Source organism: Vanessa tameamea, chromosome 24 (assembly GCF_037043105.1).
Source record: "Vanessa tameamea isolate UH-Manoa-2023 chromosome 24, ilVanTame1 primary haplotype, whole genome shotgun sequence".
In the NCBI taxonomy this organism is placed as follows: Eukaryota; Metazoa; Arthropoda; class Insecta; order Lepidoptera; family Nymphalidae; genus Vanessa; species Vanessa tameamea.
Genome location: NC_087332.1, coordinates 6091305 through 6105828, shown reverse-complemented (window position 1 = coordinate 6105828; position 14524 = coordinate 6091305). Strand labels below are relative to the sequence as shown.

At 36.4% G+C, this 14524-nt stretch overlaps 2 protein-coding genes across 3 annotated transcripts; one reads left to right on the top strand and one right to left on the bottom strand.

Moving 5' to 3' along the window:
- Positions 1 to 7866: 7866 nt before the first annotated feature.
- Positions 7867 to 9317, bottom strand: LOC113402639 (uncharacterized). 2 transcript variants are annotated; one of them, XM_026642936.2, is made up of 3 exons: positions 9035 to 9317; positions 8552 to 8962; positions 7867 to 8289 (listed from the first exon to the last, which is right to left on the bottom strand). In XM_026642936.2, exons 1-3 carry the CDS (start codon positions 9245 to 9247, stop codon positions 8146 to 8148), a joined length of 768 nt encoding a protein of 255 aa, XP_026498721.1. In that variant the 5' UTR covers positions 9248 to 9317; the 3' UTR covers positions 7867 to 8145. The 2 variants fall into 2 exon arrangements, with proteins under 2 accessions (XP_026498721.1, XP_026498723.1); XM_026642938.2 differs by having other exon boundaries at positions 7871 to 8280; positions 9035 to 9316.
- A 4067-nt stretch (positions 9318 to 13384) lies between these two features.
- On the top strand, positions 13385 to 14521 carry LOC113402638 (uncharacterized). The gene has a single exon (XM_026642935.2). It carries the CDS (start codon positions 13650 to 13652, stop codon positions 14421 to 14423), a length of 774 nt encoding a protein of 257 aa, XP_026498720.2. The 5' UTR covers positions 13385 to 13649; the 3' UTR covers positions 14424 to 14521.
- The last annotated feature ends 3 nt before the right edge of the window (positions 14522 to 14524 follow it).

The window sequence follows — 14524 nt, the reverse complement described above, 5'->3', positions numbered from 1 at the left end:
GAAATATTTTAATAACAATTCTAAATATACCCTACACATTTCATTTTATGTGTTTAAATTAAGTGCAGCATTTTTTTAAGATTTACGCTAATTACTTTTCAAATATCGTATATTAGTAATCGTTTTGCGTTTGAGCTTATTTGATATCTGAAACAATACAAAAGTATCTAGATTAATCAGTATTTCTACAATGCATAACTCTGTAAAATTCAGCTATAATTTTTTTTATGATTGACATTTCGATGATCTCGGAAGCTTTATGCAGTAGTTTGTAATTTCATAGATTACTAATCTTTACTACATAGTATAAAACAACCCGCTGTCTGTCTGTCCCCATTTAAGCTTAGATCTTTAAAACTACGCGACGGTTTTGGATCCGGTTTTTTTTAAATAGATATAGTGATTCAAGAGGAAGGGTTATATGTATATTTCTGATAATTTTTGAGGTTTTTAATGTGATGTCATAAATAAATACATTTGTTGCGCTTACTCGTACATTACAAACGCTGACTAAATGCTACGAGATAGATCAGAATCATGTGCTACAGTATTATACACCCTAAAAAGGTCTACAAAACAGTCTACGGTAGCATACGTCTATCTCTTAAGTCGTTGTCTTATCTCTCACAATAACCATTTTATATCCTTTACTTTTTACGAGAAATAATGGCTTATTTACGAAGCGATTTTAAGCAATACAATATTCCTTATCCAATTAAGTACCTAAAATACATTGTGCATTTAATATAGATCAATATGGCTCTGTACAGCATGTAGTTTAATGAATATTTTCGAAGATATTACAGATTTAAAACGCAGTGCCATAGCGGTTTGTATTGTCTAGTGACTGAAAAACTGTGACTGTGTTACTGAGAGTAAGATATTTACGGATTTAAAATGCATGGACTTAGTGGCTTGTATCAGCTTTCTTGAAAAAAAGCTGTGAACGTTGTACATAAAGATATTCTGTAGGATATTTAGTATCAGCTTTGCGCCCGTGCGAAGTCCGGGCGGGTCGCTAGTTTTATTATAAATTAACTTATATCTAATATACCTAGGTGTTTCTTTTGAAAATCAGTTGTTCATTTGTTTCCTTCGCGAGTTTGCTTGGAATCGGCTTGCGCGTTATTTTCTTGTCGTGCCGTATCGCAATTGAACGCAAGGTGTGTTTTTCATTTGATTCCGATTGACCCGGATTTGACTCAACAATGAGCCGTGGTCGATCGAACACGAAAGTAGATAACGATTATTTTTAAGACAAAGTAGAAGCAGATGAATATCAAACCACATCGGAATTACTTGCCAGTAAATGTCAGTGATAAAATGAAACTGATTCATTGCACTGCACTTCATGGTTCAAATTTCCGGAACCAATGAGGCGCTGAAAAAGGCTTATAAGTTCTTGGATGGTTACCGTCTCCAGGATTTCTATTGCAAAGGCATTAATATGATTCAATTGAAATTGATAATTGAAAATAATGGCATCTTCGTTTCATCTATATAAAAAGCAATTTCATAGGTAAAGATTTAATAAAAATGAAAAATTTAGTGTTTTTGAAAACAAACAAATAATAAACTATTATTTAACAAACTAAAGTATTTTTAAAGGAAAGTGAAACTTATAGCGAATCGCTAAGCATAAAGCTCGCGATCTTTGCTCAATCCTCATTATGCAATAAGGGTTGAAAGCAATCTTGTATGCGTTCCGCGCTCGTCATTTGCATTTGCCGCCATGTCAGGATTGTGAAATTACTGTTTCACTTCCGTTATAACAATTATATATATTTATGTCGAACAAATTCCAAGTTTTATTCGTTAACAAACACATCAATCTATTTATTTGGTGTCTAAAATGTTTTATGGCATCGTGTGTAGTTCTTTTTTTTTTTAGTTCGTTTCTTTAATAAGGTCACAAAAGAAATGATTTTCCAACTCTGTTACTTTGCGAAGGATGTACAAATAATACATGACATACAGCTGTATTAATTAAATTCGTTTTTTTGCATCAATTTTTATTTTAGTACAAGATGGTTTTGTCAAAATATAAAAATAAGTAAAAGTAAGGAATAATTATTAACACAATTAAATTAAATCCAAATTTCATCCAAACGTTTTATGGCGAGTTGTGATTTTGATTTCACTATGTGCCTAGATCTTATTTTGTATCGTATTTACGGAAAGGAATACACCTCGGGTAAAACTGCAGCCTCTACCCATAGATATTGGCACAATATTATAGTACTCATACTAGTTTAATTACTTAAAAAAGTGGTTTTATGTCACTAAGATAACTGATTATTGGCAAATCATAAAACTGTTATAAACAAATATTATATTTAAAAATAGAATACCTACATTGCATAAGAAAAAGAAAAACTGTCAATGTAAAAAATACGTAGTTGTCGTAAATTAGTGTTGTCAACAAGATTAATGTGCATATTTCCATGTTAGGTAATACTTGCACATGTTAGTCTACTTACAGACACCGTGACGAACATACCAATAAGTAAACCAAATCTTAGATAATTTTCGTTTAGTGAACAAGACAGTGGTCATTTCATATTATATGTTTATACATTTTGAACCTTGTACTGTTGTAATAGAGTGTATTTTTTATTTAATTTTCATAAGTGGAGAAAGGAATTTCTAAGGGTTTCCTCTCACGATGCAATTTTTTCTTAAAGTAGGTGATAATTAAAAAGTAGTTTAGTAAGAACAGAGAAGATAATTAAATGTTATTATTTGTTAATTATTAAATATGGCAATTTTCTTTTGTACATAATATACTTAAAGACTTAGGTGATTATCCGATTTAGTTAATGTTTACATTACAATAATAAAAAAAATGGTTTTTGATTAAATGAAACAGTAATCGTAAAAAATATTTAACATAAACAATGGAGGCGTGGCTTATTTGTTCCATCGAGTCTAAATGTTGACGTGCAATAGGTTTTTTTTTTTTTAATAGTTAAGTGAACATGCAAAGCGCCACCTGATGGCAAATCACTCCCGTAGACTTAGGTAATTTTAACGGACTAAATATAAATTTGATTCTATTGGTCAAACGTAGGCAAAATTATTATCAGATTTTTGAAAGTTAAATTGAGTTAATTTGGAGAAATACTATTGCTTTATAAATATAGATATATTAATATAAAACTTTTTGTAGTTGATAATATATCAGAGCTAGTAGCAAATATTATGGAATATGTAAATATATGGTTTGTTTACTTTTTTTCCTCCTTACATTGAAAAAACGATATATAACGTTAGCTTTAAATGCTGAGATAACAGCTTAAAATGTTATCTCACAAATAATAATCTACTATCCCAACAATCTTTAATTTACAGCCTGTTAATAGCAACTGCTGTTCGAATTTATCCTTTCGTCTAAAAGAAATACTTTTATGGCAGAATACTGTCAAACACATGCAGTTTTCCTTCTCAGCCGAGCACGAGCTAAACTATAAATACAGATTAAACACAAATGAAGTCTATAGTGCTTACTCAAATTTAAAACTGTATTTTTCAGATAAGATGGATTAAGAACCGCAAAATCGTATGCATCATGCTATTTAACAATTAAAGCTGCATAAATATAATTATTTTAACATAATTATGAACTAGGTTTATAAAAAGAGTATATATTCATAAAAGGAGTAATTATTTTTTAAAAAATATTTAGATACTAAATGTCAATGTGTAAGTATCACTATTGTCCTTAGTGTAATCAGAGACAATGGGATTTAGACATAGACAATTTTACTACTTTTTACTAATACATTTCTAACAGTTTGCTACGACAATTTTCCTGTCTATTTAGTCGTAAGGCTTGCGGTCGTCCTTACTATTAATCGGTCGTTGTTGATGTCAATCCTTGCTAACGCGTGGCCAGTGGGTCACGAGGGTACAGACTATGGCGACGTATCCTGACGTATCCTTTAGAATTCCAATGAGTCCCTTTATTGGTCTGGCCGCGATTATCATATTAAAGGTCATTAATATGAAATAACATGAATTATATTTGGGTCGTAACGTATATAGTCGAATAGATTTACTCCATTATCATAATAAGCACCATTTTAATATTATATTGGAATGTTTAATAACGATAGCTATTTATTTGAGTATAATATATTGTGCTTACTGCGTGGATGTTAACCGAATATTTTATTGTATAGGTTGGTGGACGAGTCATCACCGCTCATAGACAATGGCGCTGTAAGAAATATTAACCATTCCTTACATCACCAACGCGCCACCACCACCTTAAGAACTATAAGATATTATGTACCTTGTGCCTGTAGTTACACTGGTTCACTCACCCTTGAAACCGAAACACAACAATACTGAGTACTGTTGTTTGGCGGTAGAATATCTGATGAGTGGGTGGTACCTACTCAGACGAGCTTGCACAAAGCCTTACCACCAACTACCACTAGTAGGAATATCGTGGAATATTTAGACAATAATTATCGGTCCAAATTTAAAAATGCGAGACGGAAAACGATATTCTTTCTATTTTTTTTTTCCCCTCAATTATGCCTGAAATTGTTCTGCAGATTATTTTAAAAACATAATCGTTTACTTAGCTTTCCGAAAATGTATAAAAACTAGGAATTTATTTCAAAGCAACCGAAATAAAATGATCAGAAAGGACGCTGGTGGAAATTCGTATTCGAACATGACCGAATTCGTACAAAAGGTCGCTCTTTAAAATTCCCACAAAATTGATTTAAAATAATATCCAATGTAAAAAAACCTACTTATTTACTTGACCTACTTACTTAATACAAATTTAAAATAAAATTTAGATACATAAATAAATAATAAAAAATAGATTTTAATTGATACTTTTATTTAATAAATTTTTGAAATTGCATTTTTGACTTATTTTGAAAAAATCTAAAAAACGCGATAATTCAAAAATGGTTTACTTTTGCATTATGCATATGGTGTTAAAATTATCGCAAATAGTCACCCCTATCACCTCCTAATGGGAATACGTCGAATAACCAATAACCCTGTATAATGATTTCTTCAATTATTAACTATGCGAGTTTATTGACATATGTATAATTTAGTCAACAATTGTATGTTTACAAATTATTATTTAAGTCTTCTTTATCCTCAAAGAGAGAGGAGGCCTTAGGCATACAGTTAGACATTTGCAGGCTGCTATGATACTATTTATGACTTACTCGTGAGAAGTGGTTTCAGAATATGGCGTAATGGCGTAGCGCTACGTACAGCACAGCGTCTTCAAATATTTGCGTTGTGTACCAAATGCGATTAAGACTAATGAAAGTGCTATATTATTTCTCGTTTTATTAATCAGTCTCTCCCGATCTGTAAGGTGACGGTACAGCAATGGGGAAACTATGATCATGCTACAGTTATCTTCAAATTATTTCCTATGTTTCTTGGTTGCTATGTTTTTTCTAGTTACAATTGTGCCATGAAGTAGGAAATGTTATTTTCACTAAATAAATCCACTAGTAGAAGCTTTATTAATTATTTATCTTGTTAACTGTTAATTGTAGGCAATTGTATTTTTTAATAATAATAATTGAAGTAACAAAATAATTCATTGAAATTCTACTTTTGTTGTTTTTTTAATGTGCGTATGTATATTGCTTGTTATGATCATTAAAATCAACTTCAAATTGTTCTATACTAATATTATAAATGTGAAAGTAACTCTGTCTGTCTGTTTGTCGCTCTTTCACTGCCAAATCAATGAACCGAATTTCACGAAATTTGGTATGAAGCAAGCTTGAACTCCAAGGAAGGACATAGGCTACTTTTTTTGCTTAACACATAACAACCAACCCCTAAAACGCGAGCGAAGCCGCAGGCGACTACTAGTTATAAATAAAATTCGAGGCCATAAAAATCGTATTTTTGCACCCTCAGTGATGATATCATGATACCTGTTTAAAAACAAAAATTAGTTCCTCCCATCAAAATAAAATCAAAACTGACAGAGTTCTGATGTATAAAAAACGTAAAAAAAACACAATCGAATTGTGAACGTCGACAATTTTAAGAAAGTCGCTAAAAATAAAAACTATTATATGGACTCAAATAATTAGAGTCTTCCCAAAAATAATTAACGAATCAATACTCAGTCATTTGCTGTATTTAATAAACATTATTTTTTTGTATTTTCCGGGAAGTCTTATGACTCCACTCCACCTGAAGGTAGGCTGATGGTAGGTATATAGGCATAATGTGTAGTAATATAGTACAAGAGGGCATCAGTAATTATATAAATTAAAATTACAAATAACTACTGTACAATGCATAAATGTGGAATGTAGCTAAGAGTCGCATTTCCGATTCTACATCTGGTCGAAAAATGATCCAACTCCTCCGTCACCGGTGGAGGCGATGAAAACGGGTTTTATAATAATTATTATTATGTTATTAACAAAGAAACATAAAATAATAATAAGTAGTTAAGTATAACATTAAATTGAAATCAATGATATGATGATAAAAAAATCTGTTATAATATTACTGTTTATTTTTCTTAATGTATTTGTCCTGTATAGTTTATTGAAAACTACATTGAGACATCTATAGCAAACCATAGTTTGCAAATTAAACTTAAGTGATTTGTTCTACGAGAAGGACCTTCTGTGATTTGGCTTCAAGCGCATATATTTTAATGTATTTTAATTAGAGATGAAACGGATATCCGGTAACTATCCGGTATCCGGCCTATCCGGCCGCCATAATACTATCTGGCCGAATACCGGATAGCTACTATTTGAATACCGGATAGACATCCGGCTGAATAAAAAAAACTGGATAAAAGAAACATATTTTTGAGTAATTCTTTAGTTAGTATTTCTAATCCCACAATAGGAAATTAATGTAATACAAACAAAATGAATGAATTAGTACTAATACTAATTTCTTTGCATTGCGAGGCAGCAGGCGGTTGCGTTTCTCTTCATAAATTAGGCCAGCTTCAGAAAAAAGTCTTTCGCTATACATCCTGCTGCAAGGTGCAGAAAGGTAGATTTTGGCAAACTTTGTTAAATTTGGGTATTGTTTGGCATTAGCTGCCCACAAAGAATAAGGGTCGCAATTGCGATCGGCTAAGTTTCACCGGATATTCGGCGGCCGGATACCCGGCTATCCGGCCACATGGTCGGCCGAATATCCGGTATCCGTCCAAACTGCTATCCGTTTCATCTCTAATTTTAATTGAAAGGTTGCTCACTTTGAATACATATAAAAAAAAGATTATATATTTATTATATATTTTAATTTATGACCATAACATTTTCGAAAATCGAATTGACTGGAATATTATACTAATGTATAATTAATCAATGTTTGACTTGGAAAGCAGTATTTTTATCCTTAGTTACTAGAAACGATACATAGAGACATAGGGTGTCACAGTATTGCGTGTGACGTGAATTAAACAGGACTTTCTATTAGCGAAAGCGCGAATAGATGTGAAAAGACTTTTAATTACCTTTCCTTTATTTCTGTTTATATTTATATATTTATGAAATGTTTAACATTTTATTTTATTAACCAACTCAACGCTTTATTGATTGAAGAGATACTCGATACTGTGTCCTTTGCTTTTAAACTATCAGTGGTAAAAAATTGTACAGGTATTGATTTTTATTATCTGTTAATCTTGTGTGGTATGAAATTCGATTCAATATTTGTAATTTTTAACATTGTATGTTTTAAAAATATATTTTTTTTATTATTAGTTTTTATATTAAAATATTTTTAATGTATTTTTTTTAATCGAAAAAAAAAAGTATTTTGTTAGGGGGAAATAAAAATATTACAAATTTTATTGAAAGGCGGAATAAAATTATGGTTTTTTTTAAAAAATGATTTATTTAAACAATAAATAACAATCACACATCACATTCACGCACACAATTAAATAAATAATATTTCCACACTATTTACATACATGGTTTCGAAAAACCTTTTTGGTTTGTACCCGTTTGCTTGATCGAGGAGACAAACAGACGGCTGTCGGGTTATCATCGGTCGGTTATCGTTATCCAGTATACGAAGATATGAGGGCCAGTTCCTTAAATATGCTAAAAGAGGTCTCCTTCGTTTGGTATTTTCCCTCATATCGTCTTCAAGGACTGTTTAGTGATATGCGTTGTAAGCGAGTTCCTGAGCCAATTCTTGGGGCTCGGCGTCTCTTCTATGACGAGTGGCGGCGTAGGCGGCATCCCATGGTCCGTGAGCGGCGATCTGCGGGTGCGAGTTGTCCGCAGCAATCTGGGTAAACTACAACGTTACTCAAGGGTAAAATTTGAAGGTTAGTTAGTGCGGAATCAACTGAGTGATCCTTAGAGTAATAAAGTTAATTTTGCAGCCGGTGTAAAGGCAAAGAGTGCGAAAATTTTACTTTATAATATGTGATTATTGTGCTTGAAGAAATTGTGCGTTTTGTAACTCGGCAGCTAGTTGTGCAATGTCAATAGTACACGAGAAAGTGTATTGTTTATATTTAACAAAATCAATGTAATCATTTAATTTTTAAACTCACCTTCTTGCAGAGCTGGAAGATGGCCAGAGCGACGGATACGACGAAAGAGAAGAACGAAAGCTGCAGAGCGTTCCAAGCCTTCAGACCGAGGACTCCAATAGCTAGAGGGATGAGAGTCATGGCCTTGAGGAGAACGAACACCAGGATGGGGACAATGATCTTCTTGAGCTTAGCCTTGCGAGCCTCGCCGACTGAGCGTGCGCCTTCCTTGTTGAACTTGATGTTTAGGCTAAGTTCATCGCTATCAAGGTTTCTAGGGCTCACTGTGACCTTAGTGTCAGCGATAGGCAATTGGAAGGTAACATCGTGAGATTGGATGTAGTTTTCGATGGAGTCCATGAAATCGCCAGTAGAACGACCGGTGGCTTCGTTACCTGCACCGTTCTTAGTGACTTCGACGGTATCTGAGATCTGGAATGATTTTTAATTAGAAAATGTTTGTTATATTTTGAGAAAACATAAAGATTATATTATTAGAAATACCTGGAAAGTGTCCTTCTTGAAGATACTGTCTAACAAGGACATAACCTTGTATTTAATGCATGCTGTTGGGTCGGATCCTTCAGCGCAGCCAGATCTCATCTCCTCGACCATGCCGTCCATGGGCGTTCCTTTCCAAAATCCTTCTTTGGAGGGCTGAGCCATGGCCGCTCCGAATAATACAACAAACAAACACACCACTTTAATTGATGCCATTTTGTTTTTTTTTACTCCTGGTGTTCACTGGAGAACGTTTGGTGAGATTGTGATAGTTTCGACAAGGACCCAATGGCTTTTATACAGCTATTTCAAATTCAGCACGTAGTTCGCAGTTCCGGTACGGATTGTCTTGGTATGTACCACTCAATCGTGTACTTACGATCTTTTATTAGTGGGAGGTGGAAGCGTAAGGGAAAGCTATTTGATACGTATCCTCCTAACAGTCCTGAGTTCAAAGAGGCCTAAGTTTTAACGACGCTATTTGATATACAGACGTTTTAGAAACGTGAGCTTAAGGCGCCTTTTCTGTTGTTTGTGACACCATACCCTGATTCGGCGAATACGTGATCCAGATGTCCTGTCCTGTTCTATCCGAAGGAAAACTTTTGATGTTAGAGAGTGATGTCAAATGTATATAGCGGTAAGCTGCTTGATATGGATGTGCAGACGCAGCGCACGCGCCGTTTGCATACATAATAGTGTTTAAATTGCTATCATTGAACTTGTCACTCCGGAGATAATATCGTCGATGAATGTGAAGTTCAATGTTACGATTATTTTCATTTTTTCAGAATAACTTGATTCAGTTCCATAAAGTGTTAGTTCACTGATGGACAGCTGATTAAGTATCTAGGAAGATATAAGACAATTTTTAATCACCTGGTTTATAGTGAAATTATCTTTATAAAAGCTATTAATTTGTATTTTATTGTTTTGTATTCATGCGTGATTCAGCTACAAGTTCTGTTATGTTATAGGATATGCCTTTATAGACACATGCCTCAGGCTGTTAACTGTTCCTACACTTTAAGTTATCCAACAGGTCAGAATTGACAAATTTCTCTGCTTCACTTTAAAACATTTAAAAAAGGGACAAATCACGATTGCGTGGAATATTGGCAAGAGGATTGGCAACAAGCCCATTGAATCGCATATACGATTCTTTGGGTGAGAAACAAAGCAACCAACTTGTCACTAAAGTCAATTATATTTTTTTTTTATAAATTTTCGTTTTGTAACATTCTATGAATGATGGATAGGAGATTTTTCGTCCTTTTGTGTATAGTCATTTGTTAAAACAATACTAATGTTATAGTAGTTATTAATTTGTTTCGGGAGATATTTTAATAATCTCTTCAATCTAACTGGAAATATAACTTTTTTTTTACAATGTTTTGATACTCGTAACAAGGATAACTGAGGATAATATAATATCTTCATAATGTAATGGCTTTGTATAAGCACATCTGTGTAGGTACCACCCACTTATTAGATAGTCTTCCAACAAACTGTAATACTTAGTATAAATGTGTTCCGATTTGTAGGGTGAGTGAGCCTGTGTAACTGCTGGCACATACATCCTAGTTCCCAAGATTGTTGGCGCGTTGGCGATGTAAGGAAGGTTCATGGAAAGTTGTTGGTTTGCCAAGAATCCTGTATTTTTTTAATAATCGCAAATAGTCACTCCTATCACCTCCTAACGAGAATACGTCGAATTACCAATAACCCTGTATATACAATTTGAATGCGACAGTTTCACGAATAGTTTGCATATTTGGTAGAGTATTTTGAGCCTGATACGAGGCGAGATAGTTCATTGAACAAAACTAGAAAGATCTAAAAAGATCTTATGAAAGATCGTGGGCTTAAACTTCCAATCCGAGAAGAAGACATAGACTTCATTTGTTTCATTTGTATTTATAAAACATTTTATATGTATTTAGCGGTGAATAAAATAGTACTTATAGAATCAGCCTATAACATAGGTATCAGGTACTACCAACTTGGTATACGTGTATACTCATATGTGGCGGAATAGTCTCCAAAGTTTCTGAGGAGGCTCTACCCACCAGTGGACTACTGACGGTCACGGTAGTCGTGATATGTTCACGTTCGAAATTTGGCATTAGGCATAATGTCCCATGGCATTCTGCTCTGGCATAATGTAACTGATGTCAATACGATCTTTGTCAGAAGAGGAGTATTTGCGCAATATATGATATTGGCCTAAAAGTATGTTTGTGAAAAAATAAATGAATTGTAGAAATTGGTACGTAAATACCATTAGTATCTATAAGGAATAAATATAGATTAGTTATGAATGTTACCTGACTTACAGCTTTTACTAAGGGGTAGAATAGGGGTCTGATGTTACTCTTCCCCCTTCCAGGCGAGCATGTCCCTCCACAGATGGCCCCCCGCTCCGTGATCGAAGACGCAGTGGCTCCACCACTGATCACGGAACGGGAGATGGAGATGGCCCTCGGCCGCTTGAGGGCCAAGAACACGGCGCCGGGTCCGGACGGGGTTCCAGGGCGTGTTCTGTGCGACGCCCTGGAATTCCTGGGTGCAAGGCTTCGGGAGCTGTTCGACGAGTGTCTGTGCAGCGGGCAGTTTTCGAAGCCTTGGAAAGAAGGGAAATTGGTCCTGTTGCCGAAGGAAGGTCGGCCGATGGATTCGCCTTCGCCATACAGGCCAATTGTGCTGCTGAACGAGACGGGGAAACTCTTCGAGAAGATTCTCGCAGCCCGTCTCGTTCAGCACCTCGAGGAGGTCGCTCCGATACCATAGGGTGCCGACCTATTTCAGGAGGCTGCTGGACGCGTACCTCTAGGACAGGGAGGTCCTCTGAGCGGGGGTCCATGGGAGGTTGGTCCGGCGTCGGGTGGGCTGCGGCGTTCCACAGGGGTCGGTTCTCGGCCCAATTCTGTGGAACGTCGGTTTCGACTGGCTCCTGCGAGCTCCCGTCCTTCCCGGGATGGGGGTGTTGTGTTACGCTGACGATACCCTCGTCACGGCGACTGGGCGGGAATTTCGGGAGGCGGCTCGCCTCGCCGAGGTCGGAACGGCTCTCACCGTGGACCGTATGTTGTATATAGGAATGCTGGGCTTGAGGGTCTCCATATCCAAAACGGAGGCCCTCCTATTTCACGGTCCACGGAAAGTCAAGGAAAGGCGGAGGTCGGGCGGATCAGGGCTCTAGCCTAGCAAGCCCTGATCGCCCGATGGCAGGAGGATCTGGGGTTACCCACGGCGGCAGCTGCGACAGTGGAGGCGATCCGTCCCCACTTGAGTCGCTGGGTCGAGAGAAAGAAGGGCACACTCACCTTCAGGATGACACAGGTACTTACCGGGCACGGAGGCTTCGGTAAGTACCTGCACGGAATAGCGCGGCGGGAGGTGCCACCCTTCTGCCACGAGTGTGGTGCGCCAGTCGACACGGCGCACCACACCCCGAGTGAGTGTGCTGCGTGGGGGCCCCAGAAGCACACCCTGGCGGCGACTATGGGCGGAGACCTCTCGCTGCCGCGCATCGTCAACTAAATGCTCGGTAGCGAGACGTGCTGGTCGGAGATGCGCTCCTTCTGCGAAAACGTGATGTCGCAGAAGGAAGCCGCGGAACGGGAGCAGGAAGAGGATGCCGCTGCAAACCCGCTCCGCCGAAGACGACCGGGGAGGACGAAGAAGCGCTACGCGCACCTTCTCCCCCCGGCTAAATAGGCGTCGCAGGGACTAGAGGGGGTCTCATTACCCCGAGAACCCCCTTTAGGTGTTGGAGGCTCACATAGGTGGGCCGACCGTCAGGGCGTCACGGTAGCATGCGCAAGCGATCCCGTGGTGCCCGCCGAAAGACGGAGAGGGTACCGCTGGTTTTTTAGTGGGTAAACCCGGTGTACCTGGGCGCACTCGGCGTCCAGGGCTCCGGGGAATTTTTTAGAGAGATTTTTTATGGAAGATGGCCATTTTTAATGTTAGAATTTCACATGAGATATTTTATCGGGTAGTATTGAATAGACATTATTGATCTTGATTTAATAATACGATTTTCAAATTTAAATTGTCATACCTAAAAGTTTGGTTTAATATTGCAGAGTTTAATTATTTTTCTCTTCCTGCACTTATTTCTATGACATGATTTGAATATATAGGTATATTAAAAAGAAATTTCATTTGTTCATATCGAAATAAATGTAAAAAAATTCAAAACATGCGTTTATTATCTATGAAAATAATAAGCCTAAATTTATGTATTGTTCACATTAACCGGTTTTGCGATTACATCATTCGACACAAATACGCAGTTCAAGTATTTGAACACTTGAAAAAATACCTTACAACATAAACAATATTCAATGTAAACTGCATTAAAGCCTACGCAGAGTTGGCGTCGGTCTCAATCGTAATCATAAATTCATTGCCACACTTAGGAAGCGCTGACAAACCAAAACTATGGAGCGAAACCTACACTCATATGGAGAATGCAATAATTCAATACCAACTAACCGTTTAGTTCTTAGATCGTCACCACACAGGGCGGACAGAGTTATGTGATAGAAAAATTAGTTCAGTGGCCTAAAACTTTCGAAACCTTTTACGTTGTACCTTAAAAGGCATAGACATGTCTAAGCTAAATGTAACAAATTTTACCAACAGAACCGGAAGTCCGTTTAACACTACCGATAATACCGACAAACAAGATGGAAAAGTTCACGATGAAGTGCTACAAAAGACAAATTATGATATACAAAAGGAGAAGAACAACGAATTATTGCAAAAAGTTAACAAAAAAACGGCTGAGTATCAATCAAATAAACCAAGTTCGGGAGTGTTTACTGAAGTGGTTACTCATGGAGCGTTCACGTCAAAGAAGGTGGAAAAAGAAAAGTCACCTAAACTTGAAATCGCACAATCTACTAAAGCAAATAATGGACACAGTTCCAAATCATTTCTAGGCTTTCCGTCTTCTGCTAATGATTTAGCTCTGGACGCGAAATCAGACCTCGAATCAGATCCTAATATTTCTAAAGAAGTCAAGGAGAAGGTGATCGAGAAGCTATTTACTTTAGTGTCTATGGTGCAACATGTTTACGAGTCAAAAGTAAGAATAATGTCAGAATACGAAAAGTTCAAGGACACTCATTTAAAAACCGAAATAAGGAAAGAAAAAGATTACTCAGAGCAGTTATACAAGCTAAATATGAATTTCCAGAACGAGGTTATACAGTCGATCCAGCAACTGAGGAGTGAATTGGATCTGTCACGGAATATTTCAAACTCGGATGATTCAGGCGCTGAGATTAATTTCAAGGAAATGTGTATAAATCGTGACGCAGACGTTACTCAAACACTTCAAACGAGAAGTATTAACTTTTGTGATGCAATAAATAATTAAGAGTAACATTTTCATGAAAATATCATCTACGTGTTCAAAAATGTTTGCACTTGAATTTTGTATTGTCAATTATATGTAAATAAACCTAGTTAAACATTTGT